Source organism: Dendrobates tinctorius, unplaced genomic scaffold (genome assembly GCF_039654945.1).
Source record: "Dendrobates tinctorius isolate UK_male_01 unplaced genomic scaffold, ASM3965494v1 ptg000127l, whole genome shotgun sequence".
NCBI lineage: Eukaryota > Metazoa > Chordata > Amphibia > Anura > Dendrobatidae > Dendrobates > Dendrobates tinctorius.
In genome coordinates, this window is record NW_027361795.1 from 5331599 (window position 1) to 5352843 (window position 21245).

The following is a 21245-nucleotide window of genomic DNA, read 5'->3' on the forward strand; positions in this document are numbered from 1 at the left end:
GTCCTTAACTCTCCCACATCAGTGGGATCTCCGTGGGTCTGTTCCACTATCTGCAACACCTTTTCAAAAGTGTTGCGGTGCCCCGGAGGTTCCAACATCACTGACCTCCGCACCTCCCCGTCTAGGGCCATGAGTGCCACTTCAGCTTCCAGGTCAGGGGTCATTGGGTGCATCCGAAAGAGCCCCCACATTCGCTCTGTCCAGCTCCATAGCATAGTATTGGAGCCGGAAAATCTAGGCAGGTTGTTCAGCATGGCCCCCAATGAAATGCTAGTACAGGGGCCCTCATTATTTACAGATTCTACAGCCTCCCCCTGACCTGCGCCACCACCGTCTATGCTCGGAGACTGCATCCTGCCGACTACGCCAAGTGTAGGGTCGGACAGGTTCGCAGGATGCAGTGACGAGACACTAGACGAATGGTGGTTTTTGAAATCACGTTTTTATAACTCTAGCCGATGGGCTAGGCTGAACAAAACAAGGGTAAAGAAATAACACCAACAGTCCACGCAGGAACTCAACAAACTTAAACAAATATAGTTTCACTTAGCCTTCCAGGGACTGCGGGGTTCAGTAGCGTGGCTGCGTTGAGATCGCTGAGGCGGCTGTCCTGAGGAAAGTGACGTCGGTGGGGGCAACAGGCCCTGAAGAAAATAATGCCGTTGGGGCGCAACAAGCCCTGAAGAAAACGAGGACGTTGGGGCGCAACAGGCCCTGAAGGTATTGCTGCCGCTGGGGCGTAACAGGCCCTGAGGGAAACACTGCCGCTGGGGTGCAACAGGCCCTGAAGGAAACGGGGACGTTGGGGAGCTACAGGCCCTGAAGGTAACGCTGCCGCTGGGGCATAACAGGCCCTGAAGAATCCGCTGCCGCTGGGGCGCAACAGGCCCTGAAGAAAACGCTGCTGCTGGGGCGCAACAGGCCCTGAAGAAAACGCTGCCGCTGGGGCGCAACAGTCCCTGAAGAAAGCAGTGCCGTTGGGGCTCAACGGGCCCTGAAGTGAATGTTGGAGGTGGCGCGCGGTGATGACGCAGTTCCCCAGAAAGGCCTGTAGCCGTCCTTTATCAAGGAGTCTCTTCCTAAGCCAGGGTAGCGAGCCTTTTATCCCGCCTGTGACAATGTGGCGTATCTTGAGGCCGATGATGGCCGGGTCGGCGTGATGGGGGAAGGCAGGGGGGAAGGGCCCAGGTCTCTGAGGCCTGGTTACCAGTACTCACGGCCACAACCGGAGGTATCGTTCCTCTCCCTTCAAGGCGGGGGTAAGCGGGGGTAAATCTCTCAGAACGGGAGCGGGGAGCAGTCTCTGGGCACAGTCTCTCACGTCTCTCTTGTCGGTCAATCGGTTGCTTTTTCCTCTCAGGCTCCTCTCGGTGCCCCTGCAAGTCACCCTGCGTCTTGCCTTCACTCCCTCTCTTCCCCAACTGCCACTTCAGCGCGTCCCCTGCTCCTTTTACCCTAGCTCCGCCCCCTGTTGCCCTGACAACCTCAGTCGCATGTCTCCCTTTGTAATCCTCCTGATGTGATTCCTTCAATAACTCTGATGGCGGTCCCCTTGGTTCCGGCCCAATCACTATATGGGGGTCCTCCTCCCCACATGAGTGCCAGTGTGTACGAAGTATAGTATAATATAAGGTCATTACAGAGTATTCTATTTCAAGTGTTTATTGATGATTATGGCTTACAGCCAATGAAAACCAAACATCATTATCTCAGTAAATTAGAATAATTAACAAAAAACACCTGCAAAGTCTTTCCAAGCATTTAGAAAGGACCATTAGTCTGTTTCAGCAGGCTCCACAATCATAGGGAAGACTGCTGACTTGACCGATGTTCAGAATGCAGTCATTGACACACTGCACAAGGAGGGTAAGCCACAAAAGGTCATTGCTAAAGAAGCTGGCTGTTTACAGAGTGCTTTATCTGAGCATACAGTATTAATGGAAAGTTGAGTGGAAGGAAAAAGTGAGGTAGAAGCAATCAGGTTAACCTCAGCCTTGAAAGGATTATTAAGAAAAAGCCATTCAAAACTTTGGGGGAGATTCACAAGGAGTGGACTACTGCTGGAGTCATTGCTTCAAAAGCCACCACACACAGACGTATCCAGGACGTGGGCTACAAGTGTTGCATTCCTTGTGTCAAGCCACTCATGACCAATAGACAACGCCAGAAGCATCTTACCTGGTCCAAGGAGAAAAAGAACTGGACTGTTGCTCAGTGGTCCAAGGTGTTGTTCTCAGATGAAAGTAAATTTGATATTTCATTTGGAAATCAAGGTCCCAGAGTCAGGAGGAAGAATGGAGAGGAACACAATCCAAGCTGCTTGAAGTCTAGTGTGAAGTTTCCACAATCAGTGATGGTTTGGGGAGCTATATCATCAGCTGGTGTAGGTCCACTGTGTTTTATCTGCATAGTCTTTGCTAGTTATTCATTATAGGGGGACCCTACGTCATTTTTTTAGGGTCCCCCATTTTAATAACAAGAAAAGGCTAAGTATACAATTGTGAGCTGATATTAATAGCCTGGGAAACTTCATGGGTTTTACCCCTTTCCCAGGCTATAAATATCGGCCCACAGCCATCGGCTTTCCCTCTGCTGATTACAAAAATTGCAGGGGAGCCCACACCATTTTTTTCCCAAAAATTATTTTATGTTAAGTAAATACATCTACAGTAAACTGCACACACTGTAGTAATTGCATTTGTCACAAACATCTGTATATCTACCTATTCTATTTGTATTTATGGTATGTAATCCATCTCTTCTATCCTGTCAGCTCCTGCAGTGATTTTACAGTAGATGAATTGCCAGCTTTTCTTCTATCTATGTAACATACTGTATATACATATATATGTGTGCATCACTGACATGTATATATCTATGAAATCTACGTGTATATATCTATTCTATCTATTCTATTCTAACCTGTCAATCTGTGATTTTACTGTTTGCGGCAGATGAATTGCCGGCTTTTATTCTATCTATTATACAGCAGGGGAAAAAAAGTATTTAGTTAGCCACCTACTGTGCAAGTTCTAGCACTTAAAAAGATGAGAGAGGCCTGTAATTCACATCATAGGTAGACCGCAACTATGAGAGTCAAAATGAGAAAACAAATCCAGAAAATTACCTTGTCTGATTTGGCAAGACTTATTTTTCAAATTATGGTGGAAAATAAGTATTTAGTCACCTAAAAACATGCAAGACACGTCTGGCACTGCAGGATCTGAGTCCCTGGCGGAGTAGTGTGTAACTGATAGTAGCCTTTTTTTACGATGGTCCCAGCTCTAAGCAGGTCATTCACTAGGTCCCCTTCCGTGTAGTTCTGAGATTTCTGCTCACCGTTCTTGTGATCATTTTGACTCCACGGGTCAGATCTTGCGTGAAGCCCCAGATGGAGGGAGATTATCAGTGGTCTTGTATGTCTTTCATTTTCTTATTATTGCTCCCACAGTTGATTTCATCACACCAAGCTGCTTGCCTATTGCAGATTCAGTCTTCCCAGCCTAGTACAGGGCTACAATTTTAGTTTCTGGTGTCCTTCGACAGCTCTTTGGTCTTCACCATAGTGGAGTTTGGAGTGTGCTGTTTGAGGTTATGGACAGGTGTCTTTTATACTGATAACAAGTTCAAACAGGTGCCATTACTACAGGTAATGAGTGGAGGACAGAGGAACCTCTCAAAGAAGAAGTTACATGTCTGTGAGAGCTATAAATCTTGCATGTTTTTAGGTGACCAAATACTTATTTTCCACAATAATTTGCAAAATAAATCTTGCCAAATCAGACAAGGTGATTTTCTGGATTTGTTTTCTCATTTTCTTTCATATTTGTGGTCTACCTATGATGTCAATTACAGGCCTCTCTCATCTTTTTAAGTGGGAGAACTTACACAATTAGTGACTGACTAAATTTTTTTTTCCCCACTGTAAATATGTCTGATGAAGACATGGTGAAAAGCACATAAGGGCAGCAGGCTGGGGTCCTTTCAGTTACTTTAATCAGTAAGTACTCAGTCGATCGTGTTCACTATATGCCTTTTATCCCACTTATGGTTTTGCACCTAAGAACTTTATCGGAACATAGCAACATACATATAACTATGCACTATTACCAGCTCCCTCACATGAGAGTATTGACTTGCTTTAGGCTCAATGGAGCTATGTGCTGGTTCTAAATAGCACTTTAACTGTGGGTGCCTATACTTCTAGTAAATTTCCTACCAATAACTTGCATATAGTTATGCAATTTGCATCCTTTCTCCTATTGACATTTTTATGAATAATGCGGTTTGTTCAATTTTTATGGATCTCTGTCACGCTCGCACCCTGACTGGTGGGCATGAGCCAGGGGGTTGTGGCCCCATTGTGCCACAAACCAGACTACCCAGGAAGGGGTCTGACTAAGACAGCTACCTTGGTCTTCAATGGAGCCTCTGATGGTGAGGTCAGGCTTGTGTGTCAGGTAGCTGCCAGGTGCCACTCCAGGGTGGTGCCTGGCTGTGGTTGCTGATCCCACTGGAGAACAGAACGCTAAAACAGGTGCAGGTGACAGGCAAGACTAGAAGCTAGGCAGGTGAACAAGGCGGGCTCGGCTGGTACTATGGCAGGCGGGTACGGCTGAGTCACTGGCAGTCGGGCACGGTTGAGACACAGGCAGGCGGACACGGCTGAGACAATGACAGGCGGGCACGGCTGAGACACTGGCAGGTGGGCATGGCTGAGACACTGGCAAGCAGGCATGGCTGAACACTGAAAGGCAGGCACAGCTGAGACACTGGCAGGCCAGCAAAGCTGAAACACAGGGGCAGGGACTAACTCAAAAGGCTCAGTGACACGGACAGGAAGCAGTGGTGTATGGAATAGGTAGGGTCCTGTTCACACAGGAGGTGTAGGAACTGGTACAGGTAGGATAGAAATATGGACAGGTATGAGGGAACAGGTTTGGACCTGTTCACACTGGAGACTGCGGAGAGGAGCTGCAGTTTGCAGCAAGAAGTTCCGCAGCAGCAGAAGCAGAGCACAGGCAAAACCACAGGAGTGTGGAGCACAGGCAGAACCACAGGAGTGCGGAGCACAGGCAGAACCGTAGGAGTGCGGAGCACTGGCAGAATCGCAGGAGTGTGGAGCACAGGCAGGAGGAGAGGACACAAAGATAGATACAGCAGGGAAAGGAGCACAGACAAGGAGACTAACAGACAAAGGTAGGACTGAGTTCAGACAAGGTAATGGTGCAAGACAAGGTACTGGAACAAAGACACAGAGACTCAGATATAGTGCCTCCTGGAGGGCAGAGAGAACAGGTACGAGACAAGGCAAGGTGTGGAATAAAGAGATCAAACAGACTTCCCTCTCGTCCTTGGCGCCCTCCTGACCGCGGTACATTGTTCTACAGTTATTGTCCCTCTACGAGGGTCTGCGGCTGGTGCTGCCTTGGGCTTGTCATCGACCACCCTCTTTACCGGTGTGGCTGACACCAGTGCTCCATTGAGATCGCTTTCTATTGTTCCAAGGCAAGGAGCAAGAGCACAGGCACCAGGATATTCTGCCTCCTGGAGGGCGGACGGACAGGTACAAGGCAAGGCTAGGAACAAGGACACAGAGACCAGGATATTCTGCCTCCTCGAGTGTAGACATACAGGCACAGATACAGGACTTATGAAATAAGCCTCCAGAGAAGGTGAAACACAGGACAGGACCTGGCAACTCAGCAGCAAGACACTAACTGAGTTAAGACATTGCACAGGCAGCTACCACCGGGTGGAGCTGCCCTAAATCCTAGAGGCCTCTTGGCAATTGGCCAGGGACACATTAGACAGGTGCACCCTGATTCCATAAGAACCAGAAAGTTCTGGCGCCGCTCTCCTATGCACACAGCCAGGAAGCATGCAGAGAGCAGGCAGGAAGCAAGAGGCATACAGCATGGAGCCAGCAGCAGACAGAACTCACAGTATGGCCTGGAGCAGTAAATAAGTTGGTGTGTGGGGGATGGGAGGCCATGCAGTGATGTTGGCAGGGTTGTTACACTATAATTTTCCCGTTGCCAGTGTTGTCCTGTTTGTATATTAATTGAATGTATTCCGTCTAATAAAATTAACTTGTTTGGTATAAAATACTTATTCTTCTTTGAACTCTAATCAGTGAGTAGGGGTCGTTGTTATTATTGTCTATTGAGTTTTGCCATTAATTAATCCCACTGTTTTAGGGATATCTTGGTGTATAACTTTTACTGTGCAGTTAAAAATATGGTGAGAAAAAGCAAAAAAGATAAAAAGATTAAGGATCCATTGACTTGCACGTTTTGAGTTAGCATTTTAGCAACCCTTACTCATAGCTGTTCTTAATTCACAGTAAAAGTTATGTTTCAACATTGGTACTGGAGCCCAGGCCTCATGGGAACTTACCGTCGCCAAAAGATTAGATAGCCATTCTGATGTCAAATTTCATAATGGATGTAGTTTATTTTGCAAAATCTCATGATAGGTCCACCTTATCTATAATCAACAACATCTTTACATAAATGATGCTTGTCATGAAAGTGCCTTGAGAAAGTATTCGGCCCCCCCGCAGCAAAATGTGGCGCAACAAGTTAAGTTAAAGGGGCCGAGTAATATTGCACGCCCCACTTTTCAGTTTTTGACTTTCCGCAAAAATTTAAAATAACCAATAAATTTCGTTCAACTTCACAATTGTGTCCCTCTTGCTGATTCTTCACCGAAAATTTACATATGGTATCTTTATGTTTGAAGCATGATATGTGGGAAAAGTTCCAGGGGGCCGAATTCTTTCGCAAGGCACTGTATATGTTCACTGCTTTTTCTATAGTCAAATAGATATGAGCATACACTTATATTCGGAATTGATAAAATCGGACAAAAAATCTAAACTCAATTATTATGTGTTGCGTTTACGTTTCAGTTCCTACTTGGATCAAAGCAAACAGTCTTATCTAGCAAATAACTGGTGTGGAAGAGAAACAACTATTTTCAGAAGGAAAAGCTGCATTAAATACTATGGATAAACTTGCCAATAGCTCTCTTGCTCATGTTAAGTTTAATGGCAAACCCCAAGCAGGAATTGTACACAAACTCAAATACACCTTTCCAATAGTGTTTTAACCCCTTAATGACTTTCCATTTTGCGTCTTTAGGCCAAAGCAACTTTTTCTGTTTTTTCATTGTCACATTCCAATTTTTATTGTTTAAAATTTTCTGCTATTCACGTGTGGCACAAATATAGCTTTATTCTGTGGGTCAGCATGATTTTGCAATACCAAATTTATGCAGTGTTATTTATGTATTATTAGGGTCCCGTTACACTTACCAATGCACCAGCGATCCCGACAATGATACGACCCGGTGAGGATTGCTGGTGCATCGCTAAATGGTCGCTAGTGAGCTGCCAAACAGGCAGATCTCACAGCGATGCAGCAGCCCGTCGACGGTCGTTACTTACCTGTCACACGCAGCGATGATGACGACTTCCGCCTGCGTCCATGCGGCGCCAGCGGGATGCCAGCGAGAAGAAAATGGCCCGGGACGTTCGAGCACGATCAGTGATATCCAGCGGGGGGCCAGGTCGCAGGTACATGTCACATGTAGCGAGATCGCTAGAGATATCGCTGTTGCGTCACTAAATCGGTGACGCTTTAGCGATATCGCTAGCGATCTCGTTATGGGTGAAGGGGGCTTTACTTTTGCATAATAAACAAACATAAACAATATATATTTGCTTTGGTTTGCCATATTCTGACAGCATCACATGCTTTACAGTTTTCCAGCAAAGAAGATGTATGAGGGCTTATTTTTTTTGTATGACAAGATGTATAATATTATATTTTCAGTGGTGGAATTTTCTGGCACATTTCTGGATTGTTTGTATTTAAAATCTGTTCACTAATTCATTTACGGTAACTGATATACTATATTTATTCTGCAAATCATGCTGGGGTGTTATCCGAGTATCTTGGGCATGCTCAGATATGCTCAGACCCCTGTGGCTGCATGTTTTGTTAGCCTCAACACATGTGGGGATGGCTGGGATTGCCTAGCAAAGAAGTATGAAGCACTATGTGGGCCCATTATACTGTATGGAGCGATATGTGGGGCCATTATACTGTATGGAGCAATATGTGGGGCCAAGATACTGTATGGAGCAATATGTGGGGCCATAATACTGTATGAACTCTATGGAGGGCCCATTATACTGTATGGAGTACTATGTGGAGCCATTATACTGTATGGGTCAATATATGGGGCCAATTATACTGTATGTGGTAATGTATGGGGCATTTTTTACTGCATGGAGTACTATATGAGCCTCATTATACTGTATATAGCACTATTTGGGGGAAATATACTGCATGGATTTAATATTTGAGACCCATTATACTGTATTTAGCACTATGTAGGGCCATTCCACTATATGGAGCAATATATGGGGCCCATTATACTGTATGGAGCACTATGTGGTGCCCATAAAACTGTATGAAGGACTATGTGGTGCCAATAAAATTGTATGGACAACTATGTGGTGTCAATAATAAAGTATGGAGGACTATGTGCTGCCCCTAATATTGTATGGAGGACTATGTGGTGCCTATAATGTTGTATGGAGGACTATGTGGTGCCCATGGTACTGTATGAAGGATGATGTGCTGCCCATAATACTGTGTGAAAAAGTGATTGCCCCCTAAACCTAATAACTGGTTGGGCCATCCTTAGTAGCAACACCTGCAACCAAGCGTTTGTGATAACTGGCTATGAATTTTTACAACGTTCTGTATGAATTTTGGCCCACTTTTCTTTGCAGAACTGTAATTCAGCAACACTGAAAGGTTTTCGAGCACAAACTCCCTTTTTAAAGTCATGCCACATCATCTCAATCGGATTAAATTCAGGGCTTTGACTAGGCCACTCCAAAGTCTTAATTCTGTTTTTCTAAAGCCGTTCAGAGGTGGCTTGGAGGTGTGTTTTGGATCATTGTCTTGCAGCATAACCCAAGTGCTTTTAAGCTGGAGGTCTTAAAAAAAAGGAAAAACTCTTTCAGTAATTTTTGGTAGGCAGCAGAATTCATGGTTTCATTAACCAAAGCAATTATTCCAGGTCCTGAAGCAGCAAAACATCCCCCGACCACACTACCACCACCATATTTTACTGTTTGTATGATGCTCCTTTTCTGAAATGATGTGTTACTTCTATGCCAAATGTAATGGTACATACTTTCCAAAAAGTTCTAATTTTGTCTCGTCAGTCCACAGATTATTCTCCCAAAAGTCTTGGAGAGCATCAAGACATTTTGTTTTAAATTTGTTTTCTTTCAAAACTGAGACTAGCCTTTATGTTCTTATTGCTCAGCAGTGGTTTTCATCTTGGAGCTCTGCAATGCAGGCCATTTTTGCCCAGTTTCTTTCTTATGGGAGAGTCATGAACACCGACCTTTACTAAAGCAAATTAGGCCTGTAGTTCTTTGGATGTTGTTGAAGGGTCTTTTCTGACCTCTTGGATGAGTCGTCGCTATACTCTTGGGCAAATTTTGGTCTGCCGATCACTCCTTGGAAGGTTCACCATTGTTCCATGCTTTTTCCATTTGTGAATAATGGCTCTCATTGTGGTTCCCTGGAGTCCCAAAGCTTTAAAAATGGCTTTATAACCTTTTCCATACCGATAGATCTCAATTATTTTGTTTCTCATTTGTTCCAGAATTTCTTTGGATCAGGCATGATGTCTAGCTTTTGAGAAACTTTTGGTCTACTTCACTTTGTCAGGCAGGCCCTATTTATTTTTTTTTAACAAATTTCAGAATTTTTTCACTAATAAAATAATTAAAAAAAAGAGGAAAGATTTGGTATTAGTGTAACTTTGAAGACCTGGAGAGTTAGGTTGCCAGGTTATTTTTACCAGGCAATAGCAAAACTCAAAAGATAACTGTAGAATTGCTTTTTTTTTGCAATCTCAACACACATGTAATTTTTATCCCATTTTCTAATACATTGTAGAATCACATATTTATGCATAACACAGCACAGAAATAATGCAATAGATAAGACAAGTGACATAAAGCAGAACTATCATTATGGGAGAGTGATGGACAGTTATGGCACAATAACTGAAAATACACAAATATTTTCATGGCCAAGCTTGAATGCGACTTTTTGTCCTCATGTCCCATCAGACTTTATTATGAAAAGAAGAAGCCATATATCAGCATAATGTAGAAACGTTTGCATTTTTTCTGGGCTTAGGCTCATTTAAAATGTACTAAGGCAAAATGTAAAACTGTTCTGTGTTAAGATAAATTAAAATGTGGATTTATTTTATGGAAATCACAGACATCATGTTCTGAGAACTCAAGAAGAGAAGGACCAACCAAGCCAGAGCATTATATAGAGGTTTTAGAACAACATAGGCTCCCATCAAAACAATGTTTATTTCAGGATAGGTCTTGCGTATTTCAGCTAGACAATGCTATAACCCACACACTGCCTACATCACAATAGTATGCCTTTGCAGATGACGAGTTTGGGTGATGAATTGGTTGTCTGTAGTCCACCCATTTCACCAAGAGAAAACATTTGGTGCATTACGAAATGAAAAATTCATCAAAGAATGCCCAGAACTGTCGAACAGCTAAAATTGAATGGGACAACATTCCTGTCCCAAAACTCCAGAAATTATTCTCATTTTCCAGATCTTTTCTGACTGTTGTAAAAATAAGAGGAGATGCTACAGAATGGAAGATATGGCCCTGTCACAACATTTTGAGATGTGTTGCTGCCATAAATTTCTATTTATTTTTTTTTCCAAATTAAATTGAAAAATGTCTAACGTTCATCATCTTGAAATTTTTATATGTTCTATTGGGAATAAAGTATGGCTCTAAGAGATTTCAAAATAATTGCGCTCTATATTATCATATTTTGCAGTGTTTTACTGACATTATCATCCCTGCCTCCAGTGGGGCTCAAAATCTAAATGTCTTTGAAATGTGGGAGGAAAGTCAAGAAAACATATGCACTCCTCTCAGATGCTGTTCATAGTGGGATTTAAACCCAGGACCCCAGCACTGTAAAGCAACAGTGCTAACCACCAAGTCACCATTCTGCCCAAGCGTTCTAATTGTCTTTGCATTTTAAACAGTGTCCAAACATTTTTGGAATTGAAGTTATAGAAGTTCACAAGTTTTATATAGACCATGTGACCATTATAATATTATTTTGCTACTATAGTCATTCCTGACTATTGTCAGTGGTCACTATTAAACTTTCTCACTAACTTTATTCTGTGTGGTTCTATAGATCATGATAGATGCTATTTAACCATTTTCTTACCCAGTTCTTGTGTCAGTCTTTCCACACCAGTATCAAACACTGCATGATTGATAATAATACCCTTGCGATGGATCTTTTTTTAAATATGCAATACAAGAGCATTTACTCTTTATTTAGTCTTTTCATTTCTATACGATATATTAAAAAGTAACATGTGGAACATTAAGTACATTTTATCCAACACATCTAGATTTGATCATGATATAATTCTAGAGAGCAACTAAGGTTTTTTAATCTACTAGTCACTTACTGGGTGTTTCACCGGGAATTGCAGTACATGAGTGCACTTTTTGTTGTATTTTTGTGGGGTTTATTTAAATTTTTTACAACAAAGGATAAGTTTGATGGTTATCTCTTTTCAGCGAGATGTATATATGCTGTCATTGCTGAACTATGTAAAAGTTTTAAGCAGGTGTGTAAAAGTTGCTGCAAAGTAATGATACAAGAATTGAAGTGTTAATAGCTAATATTTTTATTAATTAAAGCACCACTCCAGCCCTGCAATGCAAAGAAAGCTGGAGTGGTGCTTTAATTAATAAAAATATTAGCTATTAACACTCCAGCTTTCTTTGCATTGCAGGGCTGGAGTGGTGCTACTATTCTACGTTTCCTGCCCCAGTCTCATATTTACCAGCCGCCATCTTCACCTTGCTGGAGCGAGCTGGATGTCACTTTTCAATGTAAGTTTCTCAGAGCCTCGTTCTGGCTCTAATAGACTTGCACTGAGAGCTTGTGACCGTTAGTTCTGACATCCAGCCAGTCAGAAGTTGCAGTCACAAGATGCACCGCAGGATCGGAGCGGCAGTAATAGAAGGTGAAGACACCAGGAAGTATAAAACTACAGGCAGGAATCTTGAATTTGTAGCACCACTTCAGCCCTGAAAAAAGCAAAAAAATGTTGGAGCAGTGCTTTAACAAAATGCAAAGTTTCATAGATTTAGGGTTGAAAGTAGACCTAAGTCCATTGAGCTCAAACTATAGCCAATGCTGATCCAGAGGAAGGCAAAAACCCATAGGGAAGACACTAATAGCTTCATATTAGGGGAAAAATTCCTTCCCAACTCCACATATGGCAATCAGACTAGTTCCCTGGATCAACGCCCCATCACAGAATCTAGTGCCCATAGCCTGTAATATTATATTTGTCAGCAAACGCTTCTTGAATTTTAGTATTGAATGAACAAAAGAGAAATATAACACAAAATAATATCTGATGCAACCTTGCTTTCCTTTTATAATAGTATCAATAATTCTAGGTACACTTGTGCACAGTTTTTGAAGGGATTTGTCAGGTTAGTTGTTCCAAACATCTTCTGTTGATGTAGACTTACACAAATCCTTCTATAGCGCCATGTAAACACACACAGACACGATGATGTTCAGGATCAGGAATTGTTACACTGAAGAATAAATTTGGAGTTAATCAGGTGCCTCCCTGATGGTATTGTATGAGGATATGTATCTGCCTATATTTCTCAGCAATGAAGACATCATTGATCCTAAACAAATCCCCAATGCCATTTGCTTAAATACAGCCCTAAACTTGCAAGCAACCACCACCATGCTTCACTGTTTCCTACAGACTCTCATTAGTGTACCACTTTCCAGCCCTTCAGTGAACAAACTGGCTTTTGTTACAAACAAATATTTCAAATTTTGACTCATCAGTCCAGAGCTCCTGTTGCTCTTTTCTTCACACCAGTTTTTATGTTTTCATTTATAGTTGAGACACTTTGCCTTTCCATGTTGGCAGGGCTGTGGAGTCTGAGTCGGAGTCGTGGAGTCAGAGTCGGAGTTAGTTTTGGTTGGAGTCGGAGTCGGTAGAAATGTACCGACTGACTCCAGCTTTAAAAAAATGTATTAATATTTCATAATTGAACTTTCATATGAATTTTATAAATGTTACTCAAATATATATGTTCTATCAAACTATGAACAACAGTGATAAGCAGTTCTGCTGGAGATAGAGACATTTCTTACTTCTTGTGTGTCACTGTTCTCCACTGCCCTTATCTAATCTTATACTTGGTTAAGCTCATGCTGCCCCAACCCCCCTACTTACAATGTATGAAACTGAAAGTGAAAATGTTTTGCAAATTCTTAGTAGTAAAGCTCCTCCTCTAGACTAGATCATACTAGGTGTGCGTCTTCCAAGCATCTCACAGCTGCCTGCTACTCAGAAGAGGAAGACTGTAAGAAGTATTATCCTTTCAACAAACTTTGCATCAGTTAACTGTGAGTACATGAGGAATAATAACAGTATTACTGACCACTATATCAGTTGTACGACCTGGCAATAATTTTGTACAATTGTTTTTAGGAAAAACAATTGTCATTTGGATTGTGAATGCAGAATTAAAAACCTGAGAATGTCAAAGAAGCATCACATTAAATCAGCTGTATTTGAACATTTCACCATCACTCAAGATAGAAAACATTATGTCTGTCAGTGTATGACAAATGATCCAGACGAAAACAAATGCTGTGAAGCCAAGATGAGTGCATATTCAGGCAAAGATAAAAATGCTCCTACCAGAGCTTCTAATCTAAAGAGACATTTACAGCGCTTTCATCCAGAAGTACTGAAAGCAGTGGATGAGAAAGACTGCATCCAAACCAATGAACCAGTGCCCAGCTCTTCCAGCCAAACAAAGGAGCAGAGAACTTTGCAGCCATCAGTTGCAAGATATTTTGTCAGTGACAAAGTTACTGTGACAATGACAGTAGATACATTTAAAAAACAGATCATAGAGCTTGTTGTAAAGGATAGTGTGCCTATTTCATTATTTTCACGACCAGCTTTTATGTGTCTGAATGGGAAAATGGCCCGCAAGCTTGGTGTTTCTCTGGAGAGAGAGAGTATTAGAAAATTAGTAATCGAAGACGCTTTTAAACAAAAGGAAGAACTTAAAAAAACTCTCAAGGGACGCTTTCTGTTTCTTAAAATGGATGCCTGCACACGTCACAGAGTGAACTATTTTGCCATCAATGTCCGATTTGTTTGTGACAAAAATGAAATAGTTACCAAGACATTGGCAGTAAAAGACACCAAAGCTCATCACACCAGTGAGTTTCTCCAGGTCTTGGTGGAAAAGGTTCTGCAAGACTATGAACTTAAAAAAGAGCAAGTTCTTTCTGTCGTAACTGACAATGCTTCAAATATGATAAGTACTATTAAGCTAATGAATGAGAGTAATGATGGTGACCAGCAGCTAGAAGAACATTCTGGGTCCACAGACACAGAAATGTTTGAAATAGAGGAACACAGTATTGTAACTGAGGAGCAAACTGAAGTTGCTTCAGATGAACAGCAACATGATAGTTTAGATGATCTTGTTGAAACTGTGTCAATATGTTCTTTCATTCATCACATGCGCTGTGTTGTGCATACGCTACAGCTGGCTATAAGAGACAGTCTGCAAGAAGGACTTGCTGCTGCACTGATTGGCAAGGTGAGAAAATTGGCTACTGTTGCCAGAACCCCTAAAGTTGACTCAATTTTGAAGAGACGTGCTGGAAAAGGGGCAATTATTGATCAAGCCACACGATGGGGCAGTACTTACTTAATGATTCAGCGCTTGGTTGAACTGAAAACATTTCTTGTAGACATGGCTAACCCTCAACTGACGCTAAATGAAAGTCAGTGGAATCAGGTGACTGAGCTGGAAAAATTGCTAGAGCACCCATTTACAGTGACTAAAAAATTACAAGCAGAGGACTTAACTCCAGGTATTTTCTTAAAGGAATGGAAGAACCTGATGTTTCGCCTGTCCCAAAGAGGAGGGTTAATTGCAAGTGGCATTGCTACATCAATGAAACGGAGAGAGGAGCTACTATTACAAAATAACATTCTTTTGGCAGCTGTTTATGTAGACCCAATGCATCGGATTCTTCTAGATGATCAACAGCTAAGTAAAGGAAAAGAAGCTCTGTTTGAAATAGCAGTAAGGATGAAAGGGTTGCAGAACAGTCAGGAGGAACAAGAAGAATTTGGTCGTCCTGCCACATCTTCACCCTCATCATCAACTGATGAAGAATTTAATTTCGAAAAATATTTGGATCACAAGGATCGTGCAAAGCGTTCCCGCATAAAAGAAGAGTCATCCCCATCAAGGAACACAGCCAGTACATTTCAGCAGAATTTTTCATGTGCACTAAAAGAAATTGAGAAATTTGACCGTTCATCAAAAATAACAGTGCAACAAGCGATTCCTCTGTATCCTGACATTGTCAGAGATGTTGCCCGAGTGGTTACTGCTTTGCCACCAACACAAGTTAGGGTAGAGAGGTTGTTCTCTGCTCTCAAAATAATTAGATCAGATTTGAGGGCATCCATGAAGGAGGATCTGACAGAGGCAATACTTTTTCTGAGGACAAATTTATAGATTTCTTCTTATTAACTGCATAAAAGTGTTTATTGCATATTTGCTTACAGTTTATAAAAGTTTATAAAAGTTATTTGCTATATTCTAATTGTATTCTAATAAATGTAGTTTTTGCTCTAAGTGGTCTGATTACTTATATGATGGTGAGAAACTGAATATGCACGATGTTTAATATTTACAACAGTAAATTTGTTGTTATGAATTGGCCATTTATGAAGGAGTCGGAGCCGGAGTCGGAGCCGGAGTCAGAGTCGGAGCCTGATAAAATCCAGGAGTCGGAGTCGCAACTGTGGCTTACCGACTCCACAGCCCTTCATGTTGGTATGGTTTTTAGCCACAATTCTTCTATGAAGATCACCTCTGACCAATCTTGGCTGATAAGTAGCTGGGTCTCAGTTGTTTCTACCGGTTGTGAACTGATGGCACTGCTGAACTTCTTCTGATTTTGAGCGGAAGTGTGATATATCTTTCATTTGTTTTCATCCTTGGTTAACCACTGTGTCTACAGTCCTTAACGCTACTCATTAATCAGTGTCCTCAATACTGCTGAGATATACAGACAGATACTTATCCATCATGCAATTCCATCAGGGAGGTGTGTGACTCGGAATTTATTTCACAGCAAGAGAACAACTATATATATACAATGTCATTGAGAAACATCTTCAGTATAAAGAAAAACAAGAAGCCATGATATGGCTCCCACAGAATCCTGATTTCATCATCAACGAGTCATCAATCAGATTTGCACAAGCCTACATCCACAGATGGTTGGTCCTCCAACATGTTTGGAACAAGCTTCCTGCTGAGTTCTTTCAAAAACTGTCTGCAAGTGTAACTAGAGGAATTGATGCTTTAATGCTGTTTTGAAGGCAAACGGTGGTCACAACAAATATTGATTTGATTTAGTTAATTGATAAAAGAAAACTATTAACACTTTTAATTTTTTAAAACATCTTTACCAGTGGCGTAACTACAAATTTTGGGCCCCGGTGCGAACTTTCAAATGGGGCCCCCATGCCAAAATACATGCATATCTCTGCTCCGTACACCTCGTACACATGCGGCTCCACTCCGTACACCTCGTACACACACAGCTCCACTCCGTACACCTCGTACACAAACGGCTCCGCTCCGTACACCTAGTACACACATGGCTCTGCTCTGTACAGCTCGTACACACGGCTCCACTCACCTCATACACACACAGCTCTGCTTCATACACACACGGCTCCGCTCGGTACACCCCATGCACACGCGACTCCACACACCTCGTACACACACAGCTCCGCTCCGTACACCTCATACATACAGGGCTCCACACACCTCGTACACACTCAGCTCCGCTCCGTACACCTCATACACACTCGGTTCCACTCCGTACACCTCGTACACACTCAGCTCCGCTCCGTACACCTCGTACACACTCGGCTCCACTCCATACACCTCGTACACACTCGACTCCACTACGTACACCTCATACACACTCGGCTCCGCTCCGTACACCTCGTACACACACAGCTCTGCTCCGTACACCTCGTACACACACGGCTCTGCTCCGTAGACCTCGCACACAAACGGCTCCACTCCATACACATCGTACACAAACGGCTTCGCTCCGCACACATCGTAACCATGGCTCCACTCACCTCATCCACACACGGCTCCGCTCCATACACACATGGCTCCGCTCCGTACACCTCGTACACACGCGGAGCTACACACCTCGTACACACACACGGCTCCGCTCCGTACACCTCGTACACACACACGGCTCCGCTCCGTACACCTCGTACACACAGGGCTCCGCTCTGCACACCCCATACACACACGGCTCTGCTCCGTACACACACATCTTTGCTCCGTACACCTCGTACACACACAGCTCTGCTACATCCACATTGTAAACCCCTCCAGACCCAACACAGAATCTTTCTCATCCAGCATCATGACTACCCGCACAGCAGAGTCCTGCAGACAACAAGGCTCCTGATCATGTGACCACTGACTCTTCCCCTCCTGTGACCTCATGACAGGTCCTGTGCGCACAGAAAAGGACTTAATTGCAGGCTGCGGTGGGTCTATCTGGGAGGGCGATAATAGGGTGCATGGGGGGCGTGGCGGCTCAGTGCGGGATGGGGGGGGTCAAAAACGGGACTGTCCCGCTGGAATCGGCACGGTTGAGAGATAACATGGTCTGACCTGCGGGCCCCTGACTCCCCCTGGGCCCGGTCGCAGTGGCGACTGCCACGACCGTGGTAGTTACTCCCCTGATCTTTACTTTGCAGCATTTTTCATATCTGTCTAAAATTTTTGCACACTGCTGTATATGCTTTTTTACATTATTTATTTACTTATGTATTTGTTTATGCCTACTGCCAATATACATAAAATATACAATCGATTAAATTGCATTTTCATCCTTTTTAGGGTATAAGCACCAAATATGGATCAGGGTTTCCTGAATGCATTAGAGTAAGTACTGGTGCTACTTTGTGTACAAATGTTCAATAATTACAGATAATTCTGACAATGCATTATTTTTGTTATTTAGCAACTGCATAATACATAAAATAAAGGAATACATGTATGAAGCACTGTTTTTCTTTGCAACCTCTGAACAACATGATAAACTATGGCAGACCTCATTACCTGGCTATACTCATATGATCCTATTTTCAAACAGAGTGCTGTCTTCAGAAAAAAACTGATATCACTCGGAATAATATTATTCAATTTTTGCTGCTCAGATGACAGTTTTTGAAAAACCATTTGTTTTTTTTCTTGGGTGAAAATATGGTGACTATCTCTACACATTTAAACTTAGCCTATGGCAGTTGGATCTATGGGACACTCTTTATTTGTTTTGTGGGGGATAAAGTAGAGCAATGTAACTGCTGTTATGAACAGATACAATGTAACAGACTAAGGGCCTGATTCATCAAGACTGGCAGTTTTCACGTCGGCCTTGATGAGGGGGCAGCTGGAGTCAGTCATTCCTCATTCATGGAGAATATGAATGATAACACCAAAACTTTTTCTCCACTCATGGGTAGTGGTTGGGTGAAGCCATTAATTGTCAAATTACTGTGTTTTCTCTTTTTAAATCATAAGGACAACCCAAAACATCTAAATGACACTGATCAAAAGTCCACATACCCCATTTCTTAATACCATGTATTGCCCCCTCTAACATCAATGACAGCTTGAAGTCTTTTGGTAGTTGTGGATGAGGTTCTTTGTTTTCTCAGATGGTAAAGCTGCCCACTCTTATTTGCAAAAGGCAGTTCTTGTAAATTCCTGGACTGTCTAGCATGAACTACGTGCTTGAGATCTCCCCAGAGTGGCTCAATGATAAGGAGGTCAGGAGACTGAGATGGCCACTCCAGAACTTGTTCTGCTGTAGCCAATAACAGTTCAAGTTGGCCTTGTGTTTTGGATTGTTGTCATATTGGAACATCCAAGTACGTCCCATGTGCAGCTTTTGGGCTGATGATTTCAAATTTGCCTCCAGTATTTGCTGGTAATGTGCTGCATTCATCTTTCCTTTAACTTTGACCAAGTTTCCTGTGCCTTTGTAGCTCACACATCCCCAAAAGATCAGCGATCCACCTCCGTGCTTTACAGTAGAAATGGTGTTCCTTTCATCAAGGCCTTGTTGACCTCTCTCCAAATGTAACATTTATGGTTGTGGCCAAAAAGTTCAATTTTGGTCTCATCACTCCATATTACCTTGTTTCAGAAGTTTTGAGGCTTGTTTCTGTGCTGTTTTGCGTATTGTAGGCAAGATTCTTTGTGGCATTTGTGCAGTAATGGCTTTCTTCTGAGGACTCGACCATGCAGGTCATTTTTCTTCAAGTGCCTCCTTATTGTGCATTTGACCGCTAGTTTCCAGAGAGTCCAGTATTTCAGCTGATGTTATTTGTGGGGTTTTCTTTGCATCCAGAACAATTTTCCTGGCAGTTGTGGACAAAATTTTTGTTGGTCTACCTGACTGTGGTTTGGTTTTCACAGAGCCCCGGATTTTCCATTTGTTAATCACAGTTCGAATGCTGTTGACTGGCATTTTATCAATTCATTGGATATCTTTTTGTATCTTCTTATGATTAGGTAACCGAGGAGGATAGTAGGTGAATATGCTAGGTGACCAGATAACCAGAGAGGTTGGTAGCTTAGTGGATTGCAGACCCCTAAACTGATGACACAACTAGAATTAGCCGTGGGACGTACCTACGATGCCCTAGACGCCTCGGCACAGCCAAAGAATTAACTAAGCCTAAAGAGAGAAATGAAAAAGCTAAACTGCCCTGGAGTAGAACCCCAAAGGAATAGATAGCCCCCGAACATATATTGCTGGAGAGACAAGATGAGGCACAAAATACAGGCAGAAAATAGAGTAAGCAAATGATGGGGCCCAAACTATCTAGATAGAACAGGACAGGAAAGGATACTGTCTTCAATCACGCAAAAAACCCTAAGAAAAATCCAACACGTCTGATATGCAAAAATACTGAGGCCACACAACCTCTTCCCCACTAAATAAGAACTCTGGTGTGAACAGGACCTAAGCAGTGGCATATGAAACAGAGTCTAGCACAGGTCCCTGCAGGGAACCAGGCTGAACTCACTCCAGCAAAGCAAAAATCAGAGAAAAGCAAAAATGAATCAAAATGCAAAAAGATTCAAATAACTTATCTGAAAGATGCAGGACAGAGCAGGAGGCTAGCAGACTTCCAAAATGCTCAGGAAGCAAACCAAATCACCAGCAACAACTGAGGGAAGGTTGCTCAATTAAATCTCTCCAGTCTGTAACACCTGACCTCCAATCATCATCCTTAGGTGATTGACTTCTGTCAGCCAGATCAGCTCCATTACCAGCAGCAACCATCAGAGAGAGCCCAAACTCAGAAGCCAGGTCAAAAGTGTTCACAACAGTATCCCTTTTCTGTTTTATACAGTTCAACTACCTTTTCTCGTAGATCCGTTGACAATTCTTTTGCTTTCCCCATGACTCACAATCCAGAAATGTCAGTGGCTGGATGAAAGATGCAAGTCTGTCTGGATCCCAGAAACTAACTCAGTTTTTATGCGCACACACTGATTACAAGCAAACAGGTCACAGGTGAGGATGTTACCTTTAGTAGCCAGTCAAACCTATTTGTGTCAACTTCTGTGCATGTTATCAGGCCAAAATCACCAGGGTATCTGAATGTTTGATCAGGGTCATTTGGATGTTTTGGTTGTCATTGTGATTTAAAAAGAGAAAACTTAGTAGTTTGACAATAAATGGCTTCACACTAACCATGAATGGAGAAAAAGTTTTGGTGTTAGCATTCATATTTTCTAAAAAATGGCCAAGAAAGCAAAAATCTACTAGGCTATGTAAACTTTTGAGCACAGCTGTATAGTGTGAAGATCCAACTGGGGACCATAACAGAGGCAGAGGTGAGACGCCTCAGGAACAACCCAATGGCTGATTTTTCCCAACTAGAGAGGTGTGGTAGAAGCCAGCTGGGGGCAATGCCATAAATTCAAC

The 21245-nt window shown here is 42.6% G+C and overlaps 1 protein-coding gene across 4 annotated transcripts in view; it reads left to right on the plus strand.

Annotated features, from left to right (window-relative positions):
- EPS8L3 (EPS8 signaling adaptor L3) overlaps positions 1-21245 on the plus strand; it is a 265613-nt gene that overhangs the window by 40970 nt on the left and 203398 nt on the right. For all 4 annotated transcript variants that reach the window (XM_073542444.1, XM_073542443.1, XM_073542445.1 and 1 more), the window contains one exon: positions 18140-18184. In XM_073542444.1, coding sequence (XP_073398545.1) covers positions 18156-18184 — 29 coding nt within the window. In that variant the 5' untranslated portion in view covers positions 18140-18155. The remainder of the gene's footprint in view (positions 1-18139; positions 18185-21245) is intronic.